This window comes from Microplitis demolitor, chromosome 6, assembly GCF_026212275.2.
Source record: "Microplitis demolitor isolate Queensland-Clemson2020A chromosome 6, iyMicDemo2.1a, whole genome shotgun sequence".
Classification (NCBI taxonomy): Eukaryota; Metazoa; Arthropoda; class Insecta; order Hymenoptera; family Braconidae; genus Microplitis; species Microplitis demolitor.
This window is the reverse complement of record NC_068550.1, coordinates 21,594,372-21,610,971: the sequence shown is the minus strand read 5'-3', so window position 1 is coordinate 21,610,971 and position 16,600 is coordinate 21,594,372. Positions and strand designations below refer to the sequence as shown.

The 16,600-nt window shown below is 27.8% G+C and overlaps 1 protein-coding gene across 1 annotated transcript; it reads left to right on the top strand.

Moving 5' to 3' along the window:
• The first annotated feature begins 14,633 nt into the window (after window positions 1–14,633).
• Window positions 14,634–15,425, top strand: LOC128668117 (uncharacterized). Its single transcript, XM_053740284.1, has one exon. It carries the CDS (start codon window positions 14,634–14,636, stop codon window positions 15,423–15,425), a length of 792 nt encoding a protein of 263 aa, XP_053596259.1.
• Window positions 15,426–16,600: the final 1,175 nt, after the last annotated feature.

The following is a 16,600-nucleotide window of genomic DNA, read 5'->3' as shown; positions in this document are numbered from 1 at the left end:
TTTTTTAATTCTTTGATCTAAAAGAAATATAGTCATTTCGAAAATTAAATTTTAATACAGTTATTTTCAATAAACTCGTAGTCCATAAGTCGTAATTTAAAATTGTAATTATTAATTTAATTAATTTATTTTTATTACATGTATGAATATTGTATATATGAAAAATAAATCACTATGTTTTTTTAATTTTGTGTAATTCTCACAATTTATTTTAATATTTAATTATTTATAATTTTAATTACTATTTTTTATTTATTTTTTTAATACGAATTTCTGCAATTGTTTTAAATTTGATTTTTATTTTCATTGTTCTCTAAGTATTTCAAAATAAAATAAGTAAAGTAAAAATAGAATAAATGAACAATTACATTATCATTTCAAACATCACTTTTAAATAAATATTCAAAACTTTAATTTGCAAAATTTAAAGCAGAAATTGGCATAGTTGTAGTATTAGTTAATAAATAATAATAAGCGATAGGAAGTACAATCATAAGTTTTAAATTTCATTAATAATAATTAATTATAAATCAAAGTCTCTATTGACCATTGATTTTTTTTTAATAATAAGAATAAGAATTAAGAACAAGCTTGCTGATTACACTCAAGATTTAGAAAATAAGATTCTAAAACAGGTAAGTGTGAAGTCATGTTAACAATCCAGCATTCAGCTACATCCCCTTTCATTACCTGCATTGGAACTTGAAATTTTAGTGTCAGCAGCCAGTCAGAAAAAAGTAAATTTAAGATCAATGGTGTGATCAACTTTTAGCGTAAGCGTTAATTGTCATTTGCAATTTATAATTAAACAGAAACTATAAATACTACTTATTATTCTAACTTCTTTCGACTGACTGTAGAGACATTGAAACTCTGAGTTTCGATGCTGTTATCACGAACAGTATTTCAAATAATTTAATTTTGATAAAATTCAAAACAAAATATCAAGTACGAAATAGAAGTATATCCATAAAGTTTAATTATTTATTAGTCTCATGATGTAGCTGCAATTAAAATAGAAAAATTTTTATCTGAAATTTTTTCTGCCACAATATAAATCATTAGAATCCATGAAACATATCCAAAATCGGTAATAAAAATTAGATATCAAATAACTTATACATGAGAGTTAAAAAAACGAATGATAAAATTCCTGTCTGAAGAATAAAGTCATAATTAAGTAAAATTGAAATGGTTAATAAATAAATAATCAAATTATTTCATCAAATCTTTTTTTTTATTATGAAAATTACATTTCAACTGCGTAACTATACAATGAAATCGAAAGTTTAAAAAAATGCTTAATTTTAAAAGACGACTCTATCAACACGCAAAACTGACTCTAGCGTGACTCTAGCGTGAATATAAATTTTTATGGAAAATGAGCTTACTCGTGAGCCTTAGCGTGAACTTAAAGAATGACGTGAATATAATTCATATGTATTAATGAATTACTTTAAATTAAATTTAATCGTAAACAAATTCATCATTGAAAATTAAATACTGAATAGATTATATAAATTATTTTAAGTCATAAAAAAAAATTATATTTTAAATCAGATCTTAAATTTTATTTTATAACTGTAGATTATAGAACTTATGATATGTTCAGCCAAAGTTAAATATTACAATATGAATAATATCAGGAAAAACATTTGGAATTAAAAATTGTGACAAAGTGAAGGTTATACCACAACGAAAATAAACATGAAAAGAAGGAATCGTTTTGGTTTCATGAGTAGTATCCCCATCGTGAACGTTTGGAAAACGAGTATAATCGGAAGAAGTCGACAATACACGAACATAGCAACGTTAAATTTGAATTGTTTTTGGCGCGAAAAAGTAATGACACATGATTGGAATATTAATATATATCGATTAAAACAAGAAATTATAATGAAATGAAAATTTACAATAATCCCCAATTAATTACAGACACATATAATTAATTATTGTTTATAACTATCAGAAACTGAATGTTTGTAATGATACGAATCATTTAACATACTTGATAGTCTTTAAATGAAAAAGAAAAAAAACTTTGAATGTAGTGAATAAATACATTAAACGATTCTTAGTGTATCGATATTTGTAAATTCCAGCAAAGTACATGCAAGATACTTATATCTAGAAGGCACGAATTCTGAATACGAGTACAGGTGCCCTGACTTTCTTGATAATATTAGTAATATGTAGATTCTATCTGGGATTAATTTGAAAATGCAGCGTGAAGATACAGACATTGTAGCTCCAGAACAAGTCTCAGTACCAGCAACTTGCATCAGTTCTACTTATATTGACTTACAATTTCACATCGCGTGAATATACAGAACTCATATTCCCGCTGCGTGAATATACCGAACTTAAATCCACGCAGCGTAACTTTCTCCAAATACATAACAATATAAAGTCTTTAATTGAGACCGATAAATAATTACCTGCGTAAACATTATTTTAATTTATAGTTACTAGCGTCAGAGTTGGACTTTGAAGCTCCATTACGGCACATTAATAGGTGTACCAAAAAAATCTCTACCTTACGACAACTGAACCATAACCAGGCCTACCACAAGTAACTGCGCCACACACGAACTAAACCAGTTTTGAACATTACCCGCAAAAATCTCAACCAATCAACAATTCTAACACTTAAGAACTCTCTCATATTGCAACTCTACCAGATTACAACCCTCCCAGTAACAAACTCGATCATAACAATCTCCACCATAAAAATTTCTACCACAATACAGGTCACCCACAAAAATGCCTACCATTAGCATCTTTACCATTAATATGCCTACCATTAATAACTCAACCATAGTACACATATACCAGAATAAATCACTACCAATAATAGAGACTACCAAAAAAAATCTCTACCATTTTTAAGCCTACCCAATGAAAAAACTACCACGTAGTGAACACTGCCAGAAAAGTGACTTCTTTGTCGTATTTTTATGTACCATGCAATATAAAATACAGGAAAAATTGATTAACGTATGTCGATAATGGAGATACCGCGCCGTATTATTATTATCTGAATAATACCTAGATAATATATTTTAATTATGACGACGAGTAAAAAGCAGTGCAAGCTTTGTATTTTTATTTTATTAATATTTAACTTTTTTATTTTATTAGAATGATACTTAACTAAGCAATTAAATTTTTTCTTGATTCACATAAAATTCACGAAATTATAAGTAATTTAGCTGCCATCATTAACAAGTTTAACTTTATTATTATTATTAGTAGTACGGTTATTAAAAATCCTAACGTTAATATTTAATTACTTATTGTTATCATTGTTTGTCATAAGCGAACTAATGAACGATAGAAACGATAAAATCCACCAGACCAGAGTATGCAGCTTCTACTTCAACGAATAAATTATTAATCATTACATCAGAAATGGAAAGAATAAAATTCATCTATTGTTTTTTTGCATTTTTTATTTTGTTATTAAAAAATATAATTGACATTTATCAAATATTATTGTTATATTTTAACTTATTTATGATTATTTTAGATTTAATATAGCAATCGTTACAGACTTATAGAATACATGACATTTAATACAAATATTAAAATATTTATAGATTAAGAATTTAAAAAATGAGAGTAAGTTGAATGTAAAAAATTTTATATGATTAAACTAATTGTTCTATTAAATTTATAAAAACTATAAATAAGTTATAAAATTACTCATTATAATATTTTCAAAATATGGGAAATGCGAGGGAGTAAGTAGTAAGTTGTTTTTGAAGTAATCATTTTTTTTTATCTTATTGATAATTATCTTAAATCTAATAGTAATATCGCGTGCCAAAAAGTAAAAGGGCGTATACCAATGTATGCGCCCTTTTACCTTTGCAAAGGTAAAAGGGCGCATAAATTTTTTTTTCATCGCCAATTGATTAGTAAACATTTTCAACTCTTAAAAATCACATATTCTTTTCCCAAAGGTAAAAGGGCGTATGTCTTTAATTATGCGCCCTTTTAGCTTTAGGAATTTGAAAATTTTGTGACCAAAAGGTAAAAGGGCGTATAAATTTTTTTTCAAAAAAATTTATTAAAAAGCTTAGCCGAAGTCTAATAATGAAAAAAAAAAAAATGCTGCAAATTGTATGAATGTTATTTTATTTCACAGTTAATTATTAGAGTTTATAATAGTATTTTAAAATTCTTATACTAAATTGAAAAAAAAAAAAAAAAAAAGCAGAAATAACCGGTTCATTTAGGTACGATTCCTATACCCTCTTCCTCCGTGTCTGTCGCATGTACTTTGGATTTTTTTTTTTTTGTTTTTTTTCATATATTCTGATTCATGACAGATCCATAATCCAAAACACTGATTAAAGAAAAAGTCAATAAATTTTTATTTTTTATAGTCGTTATGAAAATTTTTTATTCAATTGAAAATTTGATATTTTCATTTTATTTTTTTTTTTCAGTTATTTTATTTTTAATAAATTAAAAAAAAAGTGTAGGAGGAGTGTTTTTTTATCTAACTTGTCTTGTGAAATTATTTGTCAGTATTTTGTATTAAAACTAGAATTTTTTTTTATGCGCCCTTTTACCTTTAGGCACTACTTTTCAAAAGGTAAAAGGGCGTATGTCTTGAGATACGCCCTTTCAGCTCAAGGATGCCCAATTTTTTTTTTTTGCAGATCTTTGCAGATACTCCAGCTTCTATTCTTTCGTATACACCGCCATCCTTATTTGCTGGTACCATCAAACCGTCATCTGCAATTATACATATAATAGAAAATGATCTTAACGAATACAATAATAAAGTAAAACCTTGAATTAATTGCGGTAATTATGTTTCAGTTTACCTGTAAGTCACTAATATGAGCAAAAATAACACCTACAAAACTGAAGTATTTTATAAAATTCTAAAAATTATTATATTAAATTTATAATAAGCATGAATAAATAATAAAAAACTAATTATTTACACGCTCTCAATTTTAATAACATTTAAGATACACTGAGAAAAAAAAGTACTATTTTCGAAACAAGAATTTCTTGGTTCAAGAAATCCGTTCAAAATATTTATTTTATTATTATTAATTATCAATTTTTTGAGAAAAGAGCATCAAATATATTTTTGTTATTATATGAATTTGATATTATATGATAAGTAAACAAAAGAATAGCTTTACTTAATTTAAATAAAAATTATTTCCTTCGATTCTACGAATTCTTGAGACAAAATTATATATTCTTGAAAATTATCAAGAATATATGTTCTTGTATCAAGTAAATGTTCTTAACAAAAGTATTTTTTTTTCTCAGTGTACCTTAAATATAATTTTTTCGAACTAAATATAAAGGATACAGCAAAATTCTAATAATAATTATGTTAAATTTATGACTATTGTGAATATCTTCAACGTAACTCATAACAATATTTTTTAAATTTTGAAAATGCGTGTGAGTGCGTAAAATGTTTAGTATTTTATAAGTTTTCGATGATTACTATATTAAACTTCTTATTATTATTAATTATGTCAAAAAGAAACTTATGATAGTACTTTTTAAATTTTAAAAATGCGACTGAGTGAGTGAAATGTAAAGTATTTTTTGATTTTCAAATTTTTTTGACACGAAATTTTGCGTTGAGGATTGAAAACAAGCATTAATTTAAAACGGGAAGTAACTATTTAGCACAAGAAATTATTTCTTACTCAAAAAATCATTTCTCACCCCAAGAAAATGTATGTATTGAATTCATAATGCATAAAACTTCGTGGTACAAGTAAAAATTTTTCACGCCAAGAAATTCTTTTTTTCTATTCTATTTTATAAATTCAGTAGTGATATTTCGGTTGTCGCATGACTGCAGGTTGCTTAGTATCATGCAATAAAAATTATAACTATATATATTACCGTAAAACCTCGAATCAGTTTTGCAGGTTGTCGTTTTTGTTCATGTTAAAGGAAAACTGAAACAGAATTACCGCACTAAATCGAGGTTTTACTGTATTATTATATTCGTTAAGATTATTTTCTATTATACGTATAATTGCAGATGACGGTGCAATGGTATATATACCAGTAAAGGGTGATAGCGGTGTCTACGAAAGAATAGAAGTCAACAGCTTTGACGATGATGAGGTGGCAGAAGAAAATGCTGGAGTATGTGCTGTTTGCCTTTTGAATAGGCCAAAAGTTATAGTGTTTCCTTGTTTCCACTTATGCTTATGTTTACGGTGTAACTTCGGCCGACAGTTAGTGGATGCGGATCACTTAGCTGTAAATAGAAACAATCGATCAACGTGTCCTGTATCCCGTGGACTTGTTAACTCTACAACAGAAGTGTATATATCATAATTTCTCACAAAAGGAAGCAAAAAAATATTGAGTGATTTTAATATAAGATTTAAAAGAACTATAAATAAGTTAAAAAAAAATAATTACTGAAAAAATAACTTATTACTCACTACCTCGCATTTTCCAAACTTAAATTTTGAAAATATTATGATAAGTAATTTTAAAACTTATTGATGATTATTATTGATTTAGTATAATAATAATTTTAAACTTATAAAAACCTTTCTATTTTATGGAAATATTAAAATTATATATAACTAGAATATTTCTAATAGGAGCGACTGGAAAATGAGTTTTTTTAACTTTTATTGCTAACAATTGAAAATGTAATGTAACAGTTATTGATAATTTATAAGAACTTTTATATTTAGTAGAAATAAAAAAATTTAATATATTTAAAATCTTAGGAGTGAGAGTGAGAGAATAACGAGTTACCTCCGAAATTACTTATTATAATTATAATTTTAGTACAGTAATTATTTTTCATTGACAAAATCCTTCTTATGTAACTCATTCGCTCTCACTTTTAAAATTTAAAAATATTATTATGAGTGACGTGAAACTTATTTATAATTGTTATGAATTAAACATGATAATTATATGGAATAGGCAATATCCTTAATATTTAGTAAACAAATATGATTTTAATATATTCAAAATATTATAAGAATGAGAGCAAGGAAATGATTTTTTCAAAATATTTATAGTTGTTATAAATTCAATGCAACATTTATCTGAATCTTATAAAATACTTACCATTTGACTCACTTACTTTCATTTTAAAAATTTTGAAAGTACTATAATAATATGTTTTTTGACTTTATTAATAATACTTAATAAGTAAATATAATAATTATCTGGATCTTATAAAATACTGAACATTTGACTTACTCACCATCATTTCCAATAGTTTCAATTTATAAATATTTGAATATTTGTACTAAATGTTAAGTATTCCATAAGTTTCAATCAATTATTATATTAATTAAATCTATAATAATCATAAATAAGTTAAAATATAACAATAATATTTAATAAATGTCGATTATATTTTTCAATAATAAAATAAAAAACTCAAAAAAACAATAGATGAATTTTATTCTTTCCATTTCTTATGTAATAATTAATAATTTATTCGTTGAAGTAGAAGCTGCATACTCTAGTCTGGTGGATTTTATCGTTTCTATCGTTCATCTGTTCGCTTGTGACAAACAATGATTTAATTGCTTAGTTAAGTATCATTCTAATAAAATAAAAAAGTTAAATATAAATAAAATAAAAATACGAAGCTTGCACTGCTTTTTACTCGTCGTCATAATTAAAATATATTATCTAGGTATTATTCAGATAATAATAATACGGCGCGGTATCTCCATTATCGACATACGTTAATCAATTTTTCCTGTATTTTATATTGCATGGTACATAAGCATATGATAAAGAAGTTTATTTTTTGGTAGTGTTTCTATGCGGTAGTGTTTTTATTGGGTAGGCTTAAAAAATGGTGAAGACGTTTTTAGTAGTATATTTTATTGGTAGTAATTTATTATGGTATATGTGTAATATGATTGAGTTATTTATGGTAGTCATATAAATGGTAGAGATGCTAATGGTAGGCATTTTTATGGGTGACCTGTATTGTGGTAGAGATGCTTATGGTAGAGATTGTTATGGTCGAGTTCGTTTCTGGGAGGGTTGTAATCTGGTAGAGTTGTAATGTGAGAGAGTTCTCCAGTGGTAGAATTATGGATTGGTTGAGATTTTCGCGGGTAGTGTTCAAAACTGGTATAGTTCGTGTGTGGCGCAGTTACTTGTGGTAGGCCTGGTTATGGTTCAGTTGTCGTAAGGTAGAGATTTTTCTGGTACACCTATTAATGTGCCTCCATAACAAGTCTCAGTACCAGCAACTTGCATCAGATATACTTATATTGACATATAATCGCCCATCGCGTGAATATACAGAACTTACATTCCCGCTGCGGGAATGCAGATCTTAAATTCACGCGGCGTGAATTTCTTGAACGTATATCCACGCGGCATACTCATATAACAACATGAAGAAATCAGTTATGACTAATAATTGATTACCTATGTTAACTTTTTTTTTATTTATAACAACTGGCGTAGAACTACCATACTATGATCATTATTTAAAAATTATATTAATATCAAATGTAATAATCTAAAAATGTAATTAATTGTAAGTTATTGCAGATAATAGTTTTACTAGATATTCTTAATCGTCTTTTAACTCTGGAAGACTCAATATTTAAGTCATAAAATATTTTGAGATATTGATAACGCAGCTTTTGACCGACCGATCATACGAAACGGTGTTGGTAACTTAACATTGTCAATTGTTAAATCATTTAGTGACAACGTCTCGATTTCATTGCTGTTGTTATTGTTAATTTCTTTGGTTGACTTCTCTTCTAATGAAAGATCGCTGACGCCATTATATAAATCGCTTTGAATTTTTTTTAGTTTTTTTATCGTCGTCTCAAAAATTTTTTGGGATGATTTAGAGCCAGTAAAAATTATATCTTTACAGACGTGAGAAAGTATATTTTTTTTCTGACTTTCTGACAATTTTTTTGGACTCGCGATCTCGCTAATCTTCACACGCCTCATTTTTGGAGTGGAATTGGTCTCTTGATCCGTCGGTTTTAAGATATCATCATTTTGTTTCCATCGATCAGGACATAATTCTTTTTCAAATAATGATAGATTGAAACATGTACGCGCTGCAAAAATGTGGACACATGGAAAAAGCCACGATTTATTAATTTTACAGCTGCATTGATTTGGCGTTGTATAAATTCTTTCATCATAAAATTCAATAGAAATTTTAATTTCCTGCGCATCTTCAATTTTGTATTGAATTCGCTTACTTAATGTAATTGGTTTCATAACATGGTTAAAGACTGGTTCAATGAGGTACAATTTGTACAGTTTTTCATCTGAAGTTAAATTGGAGTCGGTTACTTTTTGTCTCAAAATCGTTTTAGTTTTTTTATGCAGTGCTTCATAAGCTCGGCATTGCTCAAATTCAAATAGAGTATCAATAAATTGAACAAGAGTGTTGTAACGTTGAATAGCAGTTTTTATCTTTCCATTTAGTGACTCCAATCGATTATTTGTATCGTTTCCTAATGTACCGTTAACCATATTATGGACTGTCCATTCTTCTTTAAGACTGAAGCTGGAACTGTTGTGGAAAATTCTTGATAGACTCGGTTGTATATTTCTGCTGTTTCACTTTTAGCAAGCTTGTTCAACAATTGAAGAGCTACGTTTTTTTCTTCTTTGCTAATACCCATATGCGAAACTGAAACTTCACGTTCGAAAGTCCTTAATGTATGAAAAAGACATATAGAAGTCGGTACTAACGGAAATAGTTCATGGAGGACATATCGTTCTACAAAGTCTTTGTCAGTCATAAAACTTTTTATTCTAGAACATGCTTCGATGTTATAGTTTTCAAAACAAGTCAAGAACCATTTCATTGTGTCTCGTTGTTCATTTGCTAATATTCCGACAGAAGCAATATTAGTTTATGCATAACAATATTCCACAACAATCAGTAGCAATGCAAAATTTCTTTTAAATAATTTGTACGTTCCGTCGATAAAAACGATGTCGGGATACAATTTAATAGCATTTTTATATTTTCAGTGATGAAAAATAATCCAACGAACTCATTTTTATTATTTTGTAAGATTTCTACATCTGCTCCTGGAAAAATAAAAATTTAGTCAACAGAATCACAAGTAACTGAATTTTTTTTGGCTGTTTAATTTTCTTTCAACAATTTGATATTTATAAATTATTCTCAATTTAATGATTACATAAATGATTTCAATATTCATTAATAATATAACAAAAACAAGTATTTCAATGATTAAATAAAAAAAAAAAAATATGCAACTTGTTCATTCATGTGGCCTTAAAAAATGAAGAATTTTTAGTAGTTGTTGACTTTAAAATAGATTTGATTTCTCATACATTATATATTCATTTCAATTTAATATAATTAGATGTATCGTTATATTTATTTTGTTTTTTAATTCAACTCATCAATTTCAATTGATTTAATTTAAAAATAAAAATCATCACAATACAAAATTTCAAAAATCTTAAATTTTGTTTACTTGAAATTGAGAAGTTAATTTTCTGAATCAGTTTTAAAGAATTAAATTGAAAAAACTGGGAATCAAAAATGAAAATTGGTTTTTTGACAGATCTTTCCATACCCAAAGAGCCAATAGGACTACTCTGTTTAGAGAATCTTATAGAATCCAATAGATTTTCATAAATTCTTATAGGGATTTTATGAGTATGAATGAGTTTTTTGAGAAGTGTTATAATGAAGTATAGAGTCTTATACATACAGCTATAAGAATCTATCAGATTTTTAAGCAGGGCATTGAAAATATATATGTAAACAAATGAAAAAAGATTAGAATAAAGCTAATATAGAAAAATTATATATCTATATTTTTCTTATTGTTTTTATACTTAAAAATTTTAAATAAAATCCGAAGATTTGTATTTTATTCGATGGGTACAGTTTATTTTATTTTAATAATACGAGCAATCGAGGTAAGTACTATTAATAGACTTAACGAAACACTGAACAAGCTAGTAGAGTAGCATTGAATGATAAAATTTGGAGCTTGTAATGTACAGAAACGTTGACGTGAAGAATATTTGAATCCGACCAATGACATTGTATATGTACACTGATAAAAAAGTTGACTTGATTCAAGAGCGAAAATTTTGAACCAAGAATTATATTTTGAAGAAAATGATTTTCTTGAGTGAAGAGAAAAAATTCTTGAACCAAGAGAAATTCACTTGACCCAAGAATAATTTTTGGCTCAAGAATTTTTTCTCTTGACTCAAGAAATTCATTTTCTTCAAAATGAAATTCTTTGTTCATAATTTTTTCTCTCGAATCAAGTCAACTTTTTTATCAGTGTATGCTACAAGGCGCAATAAAAATTGTTTTTAATGCGTTTTTTTATCTTGTTTTAATTACTCAATAGTAAATATGATCATGAATAATATAGAATCTAAATAATTTATTTTGTTTTGTATGTAGATTTAATGTTACCTTATTTTTCCCGTAATAATGATTCTGCCGCTGGTAAAGAATCATCATCAGCCGTTGTTGAGGCTTGGGCGATATTGTGGAGATCCTTTCGCGGTATTTTTTTTTGAAATTTCACTTCGATCTTCTTTTGAATCAGAGATTTGGGACATTTCATTTTTATTAAATCCTCAACAATTATTTTTTCCTCAGGATTTAAATTTCTAATTTTGGGATAGTACTCGAAATATTCCTAAAAAGTAGAGTAATTTAGTTAGTAAAGAATATCTATCACTATTAAATGAATGCTTTTATTTTTTTAATTATTTATACAGTATAATAAGTATGATCTTGACGTGAAATTTTTGTTAGTCAAATAGCTGTTTGTCAGTTCAATCGTAATTATGACTTTTGTGATGTTTCAAAGAATGCCTATTCAAAGTTAAAATACACACAAATAGTTGTTCGAAATATGCAAAAGCTATTTAACAAATAAAAATTTGGATGCTAACAGTATAATTAAAATGTAACAAATATAAAAAAACAAAAATAAAAATTTAAATTTGAACAATTGCTAAGCAAATAGTAGATGAGTATATTTTTCACGCAAATACAACAAAAATCGAAATTATATTGTAGTAATATTAAGGTAATATTTACATCCAGAGTTTTTTTTATCGTACCTGTATTTTCGAGTACCAGTTCAAACAATATAAAAATGATACTTAACGTTTCTTCATTAATATATTTCAGTAGAATGGTACGGATTACAAACCTGTGTCCCTTCATGATTGTGATTCTCGTTGAATTCTTTGACGGCTAACTTTTTTCTGTCTTTTGTGACGGTGATCCGAATAAAAGCAGGACAATTTTTCTTATGAGTGCTATAATAATAAATAAGTATACAAATTAAATTCAAGCTTCTTATAAAATTCTAATGTATCGCAAATAAAAATATCTGAAATTTTTGTAGAAAGTTTTTAACTTGTAAAATTTTTTTAATTTCATGAAAATCTGAATTTATATATATACATTAGGGTGTGTCATATCATTTCGGAGCAACATTTTGTTTTTTAAGTTCATGTGAAAAAAATCATAGTTAAATAAAAAAAAAATTTCGCGCAATAAAAAAATTCTAAGTCGATTACAGACGTAGCTCATTGAAAAATTCGATTTTCCCATTTAAACAACACGGGAAAAATTTTTTTTTAGCTTTAAATACTTTTAAATCCTTAACAAATCAATGAATTGAATAGACTAATACATGATTCTGGAGGAATTTGAACGCTCTACAAAAAAGGTATCATCATTTTTTGATAAATCCATCTGTTCAATAGTTATTAGAGCTCGAAGTAAAATTAGAGATTTTTTTACTTTTCCGGTGAAACTATCCAACATCACAAAATGTTATAAGATCTTTTTTGTTGACAATTTTATTCTCTACAAATTAGTAACAGTAAAGTCGAGCTCTAATAACTTTTGAACACATCGATTTATCAAAATATGATACGAAATCTTATTTGTAAAACGATCAATTTCCTACAAAATCATGCATTAGTCTATTCGATCCATTGATTTGTTAAAGATTTAAAGATACTTCAAGCTTAAAAAAAATTTTTTCCCGTGTTATTTAAATGGGAAAATCGAATTTTTCAATGAGCTACTTCTGTAATCGACATAGAATTTTTTTTCTTGCGCGAAATTTTTTTTTTTTTTGTGTTGAACTATGATTTTTTCCACATGCACTAAAAAAAAAAATGTTGCTTCGAAATGACGCACCCTAATATACATATATAGATTATCAAAGCTATTATCTTACAAAATTATTAGAGTGTAATTAATCAAGCAAATACTTTAATAATACCTAGAACTTCTTTGTCCAGTAGATGTAGTTTTGCATTCACTGCTCATTTTACATACATATGTTAGATTGTAATATACAAGTCTTTCCATATCATTGTCATTTATTACTTGCATTGGTTGTTTGGAGCCACTTTTTTTTTGATGCTAGCACCGTTTGTCGACTTTGTTCATAAGTTTTTAATAGCTTACTTCGAGCAATTAAAAAACAATGTTTCACATGACGTTCATATTGCTCTATAAAAGATTTTAAGTCATTATAACTGTCAAATACCGTGTTATCTAAATTAAAATCCATTCTGAAAAGTTTAGTGGATGACTTTTTATATACAATTGATCAAAAAACAACGCAGTAAATATCCAAACTTATGATTAGTAAACGTTAGTTAGTTAAATCTTCAATAAAGCATTGGGATAATCCATCCAGTCGTTACTCCTATCAGTAAACATAATAGATCGAAAACTGAGCTGTGATAATTTTTCAAAACACCCAAAGAGTTATATGAAAGTTCACCAGATGGAACTGAACACATATTCCCTTGTTTTATGCCATAAAACAAACTGTATTTGATTAGTTTTTGCTATAATAAAGGAATTTCTTAACTCAAAATTATTCTACAAGTTGGTAGAATTCATTACTACTTTTCCCGCTCTCATGACGACAGAATTAAAAAACATCGACGCATCGAATGTATCCATGTCTTAACGAACAAAAGAATTCTTCATATAACCGTGATCGAGCAAGTACGAACAAGTTCCGAAAGCTACTCTCGTCATTTATTATTTATTCGCGTTTTTTATAAAAAAAAAAAAATACCAAATTTGGTTTAAATAAAACTGCTAATCAACTTTATTAATAAAAAATAAAAAAAAAAAATAAAACCATTAAATTTAATTAGTAAATTAATAAAAATTATAATATAATATAATATGGATCGAACATTTCGCGTGGGGGAAACTTTTTCGACCTATGAAGACAACTATGATGACGGAGAGGCTAAATAACTGGATAGATAAAGAAAAAATTTTAAGAGAAAGTCAGGCGGGGTTCAGGAAAAAAAGAGGGACAAGGGACCACATATTTGTATTGAATAGTCTAATAAACAACAAAATGAAGAGGAAGGGAGGAAAATTATGCATCGGGTTCATAGACTTTAGAGCGGCGTTCGACACAGTCAGGAGACCAAAAATGAAGAGAAAGGTATGGTGGAAGGGGGCCAGAGGGAGAATGCACAGAATAATAAGAGAAATATATAAAAGAACATATTGTAAGGTGAAAGTAGGAAAAAGAAGACAGACAAAAGAATTTATAACAAGAAAAGGGGTAAGACAAGGGTGTGCGATGAGCGGAGCGTTATATGGCATAGATATCGACGACCTAGAAAAGACGATGGAAAAGAAGAAGAGAGGAGAGACAATAATTGGGAACCAACGAATACATGTCATGAAATATGCGGATGATGTAACGCTAGTTGCGGACACAGAAGAGGAGCTAAGAGGGATGCTGGAAGAGCTGGAAAGGTACACAGAAGAGAATAAGATGGAGGTGAACGTGAAAAAAATAAAAATTCTAATATGCAGAAATGGAGGTAGAAAAAAGAAGGGAAAAAAATGGATGTATAAAGGAAGTGAGGTCGATGAAGTCAAAGAATTTAAATATCTTGGGTACCATTTCACCACAAGGAATAGCGCAGGGAAACAAAAAAAGGAACTAGCACAAAAAGCACAAAAGGCCACAAATGCAGTATGGGGAGTGATAAAAAGGAGCAAAAAAAACAGCATGAGGGACAGGATGTATCTGATGAACACTGTGGCAAGAACAGTAGCTTTGTACAGAGTGGAGTTCTGGGGGTGGGAAAAGTCGGAAGAAATAGAGAGGGTGCATAAGAGGCTCTGCAAGATGGCATTAGGAGTAAGAAGGGATACACCAGAATATATTTGGAGGGACGAGATGGGAGTAGAAAAGATGGAAGTAATATTAAAAGAAAGAGCAGTAAGATATATGAAGGATTGTATAATGATGGAAAAAGAGAGATGGCCAAGGATAGCACTGAAAGAAGAAATGAGAGGGATTATGAACAGGTGCCCGACGAAATGGGGGAAAATGGTGAAGGTTGCGCTAAAAAAAATGTAATGCGAGGAGGTGATAGAGATGATCTACAGGGATGCGGGAGTACAGGAAATAGAGGAAAAGCTGAATGAGGGCATTAAGAAAATGAGAGAGAACGTGAAAAAGGAGGCTGAAGACGCAATAAACAAATCAATGTATAATACATTGTACAAAAAAATAAGATTAGAGAAAGAAGAAGATAACTACTGGAAAAAAGATAATGTAAGAGGGGAGGACAAGAAGATGTGGGCGAGGATAAGGTGTGGAAATTTGGGAAGAGCGGGCAAAAAAGGGTACAGGGACTGGAGCTGTAGAGGGTGTGGGAAAGAGGAGGAAACGTTGATACACCTACTAAAATGTGAAGGAATATATAAAGGGGTGGAGAAGGAAAAAGAGCTGCTAGAAGAGTGGAGAGGGTTAGAGGATAAAAAAGTAGAAGAAAAAATGATAGCAAAATTAAAAGGAGAGGTTGATATAAAACTATGTACGGTCTTCAAGAGAATTGAAGAAATTTTGAGAGTCAACTCAGGGTTACGGAGCGTGGTGCAAGCGGGATACCAAGACTGTGACGTGCTAAAAATATAAGAAGCCAAAAACAAATAAATTATAGAAGTTAAAAAGTAAGAAAGAAATAATATATATAACGAAGTGAATATTTTACCAAATGAAAATATGATTTATGTAAAAATTTGTAAAAGACCTATAAGTTGTGCAAATAAAACTATTTTATATATAGTTGGCCCTGAAATAAAAATATTTAAATAAGTTTTTATCGTTACGATTATACATTTTAAGTAAATTTGATAAGAAATAATATTTGATATACAATTTAGCTGGAAGAATTGAAAAATAAATAAAGAAAATTTATATTAGTTAGCCTTGAAATAAAAATTTACTTACAAACATTTTCATAAAATTTCAAAAAAAAATTGTATAAAAAAATTTCAATGTACTTGGTGTGCTCACAAAAGAGTAAAAAAAAGCATGGTTGATTTTATAAGAAATTAATTTTGCTTGAGTACATGTAGTAACGCACACCAAGTACATTGAAATTTTGTAATACAATTTTTTTTTGAAATTTCATGAAAATGTTTGTTATGATTTTGCATTATACTAGGTACTTAGTATTTTTTCGATTTGACTTTTTTTTTGTAAAAAATAATTTTTTTTTTTACTTTTAATAAATTTGAAACGTGTAC

Excerpts from the sequence above, each read along its gene's own strand:
- LOC128668117 (XM_053740284.1), top strand. The coding sequence starts at position 14,634 with ATGAGCGGAGCGTTATATGGCATAGATATCGACGACCTAGAAAAGACG.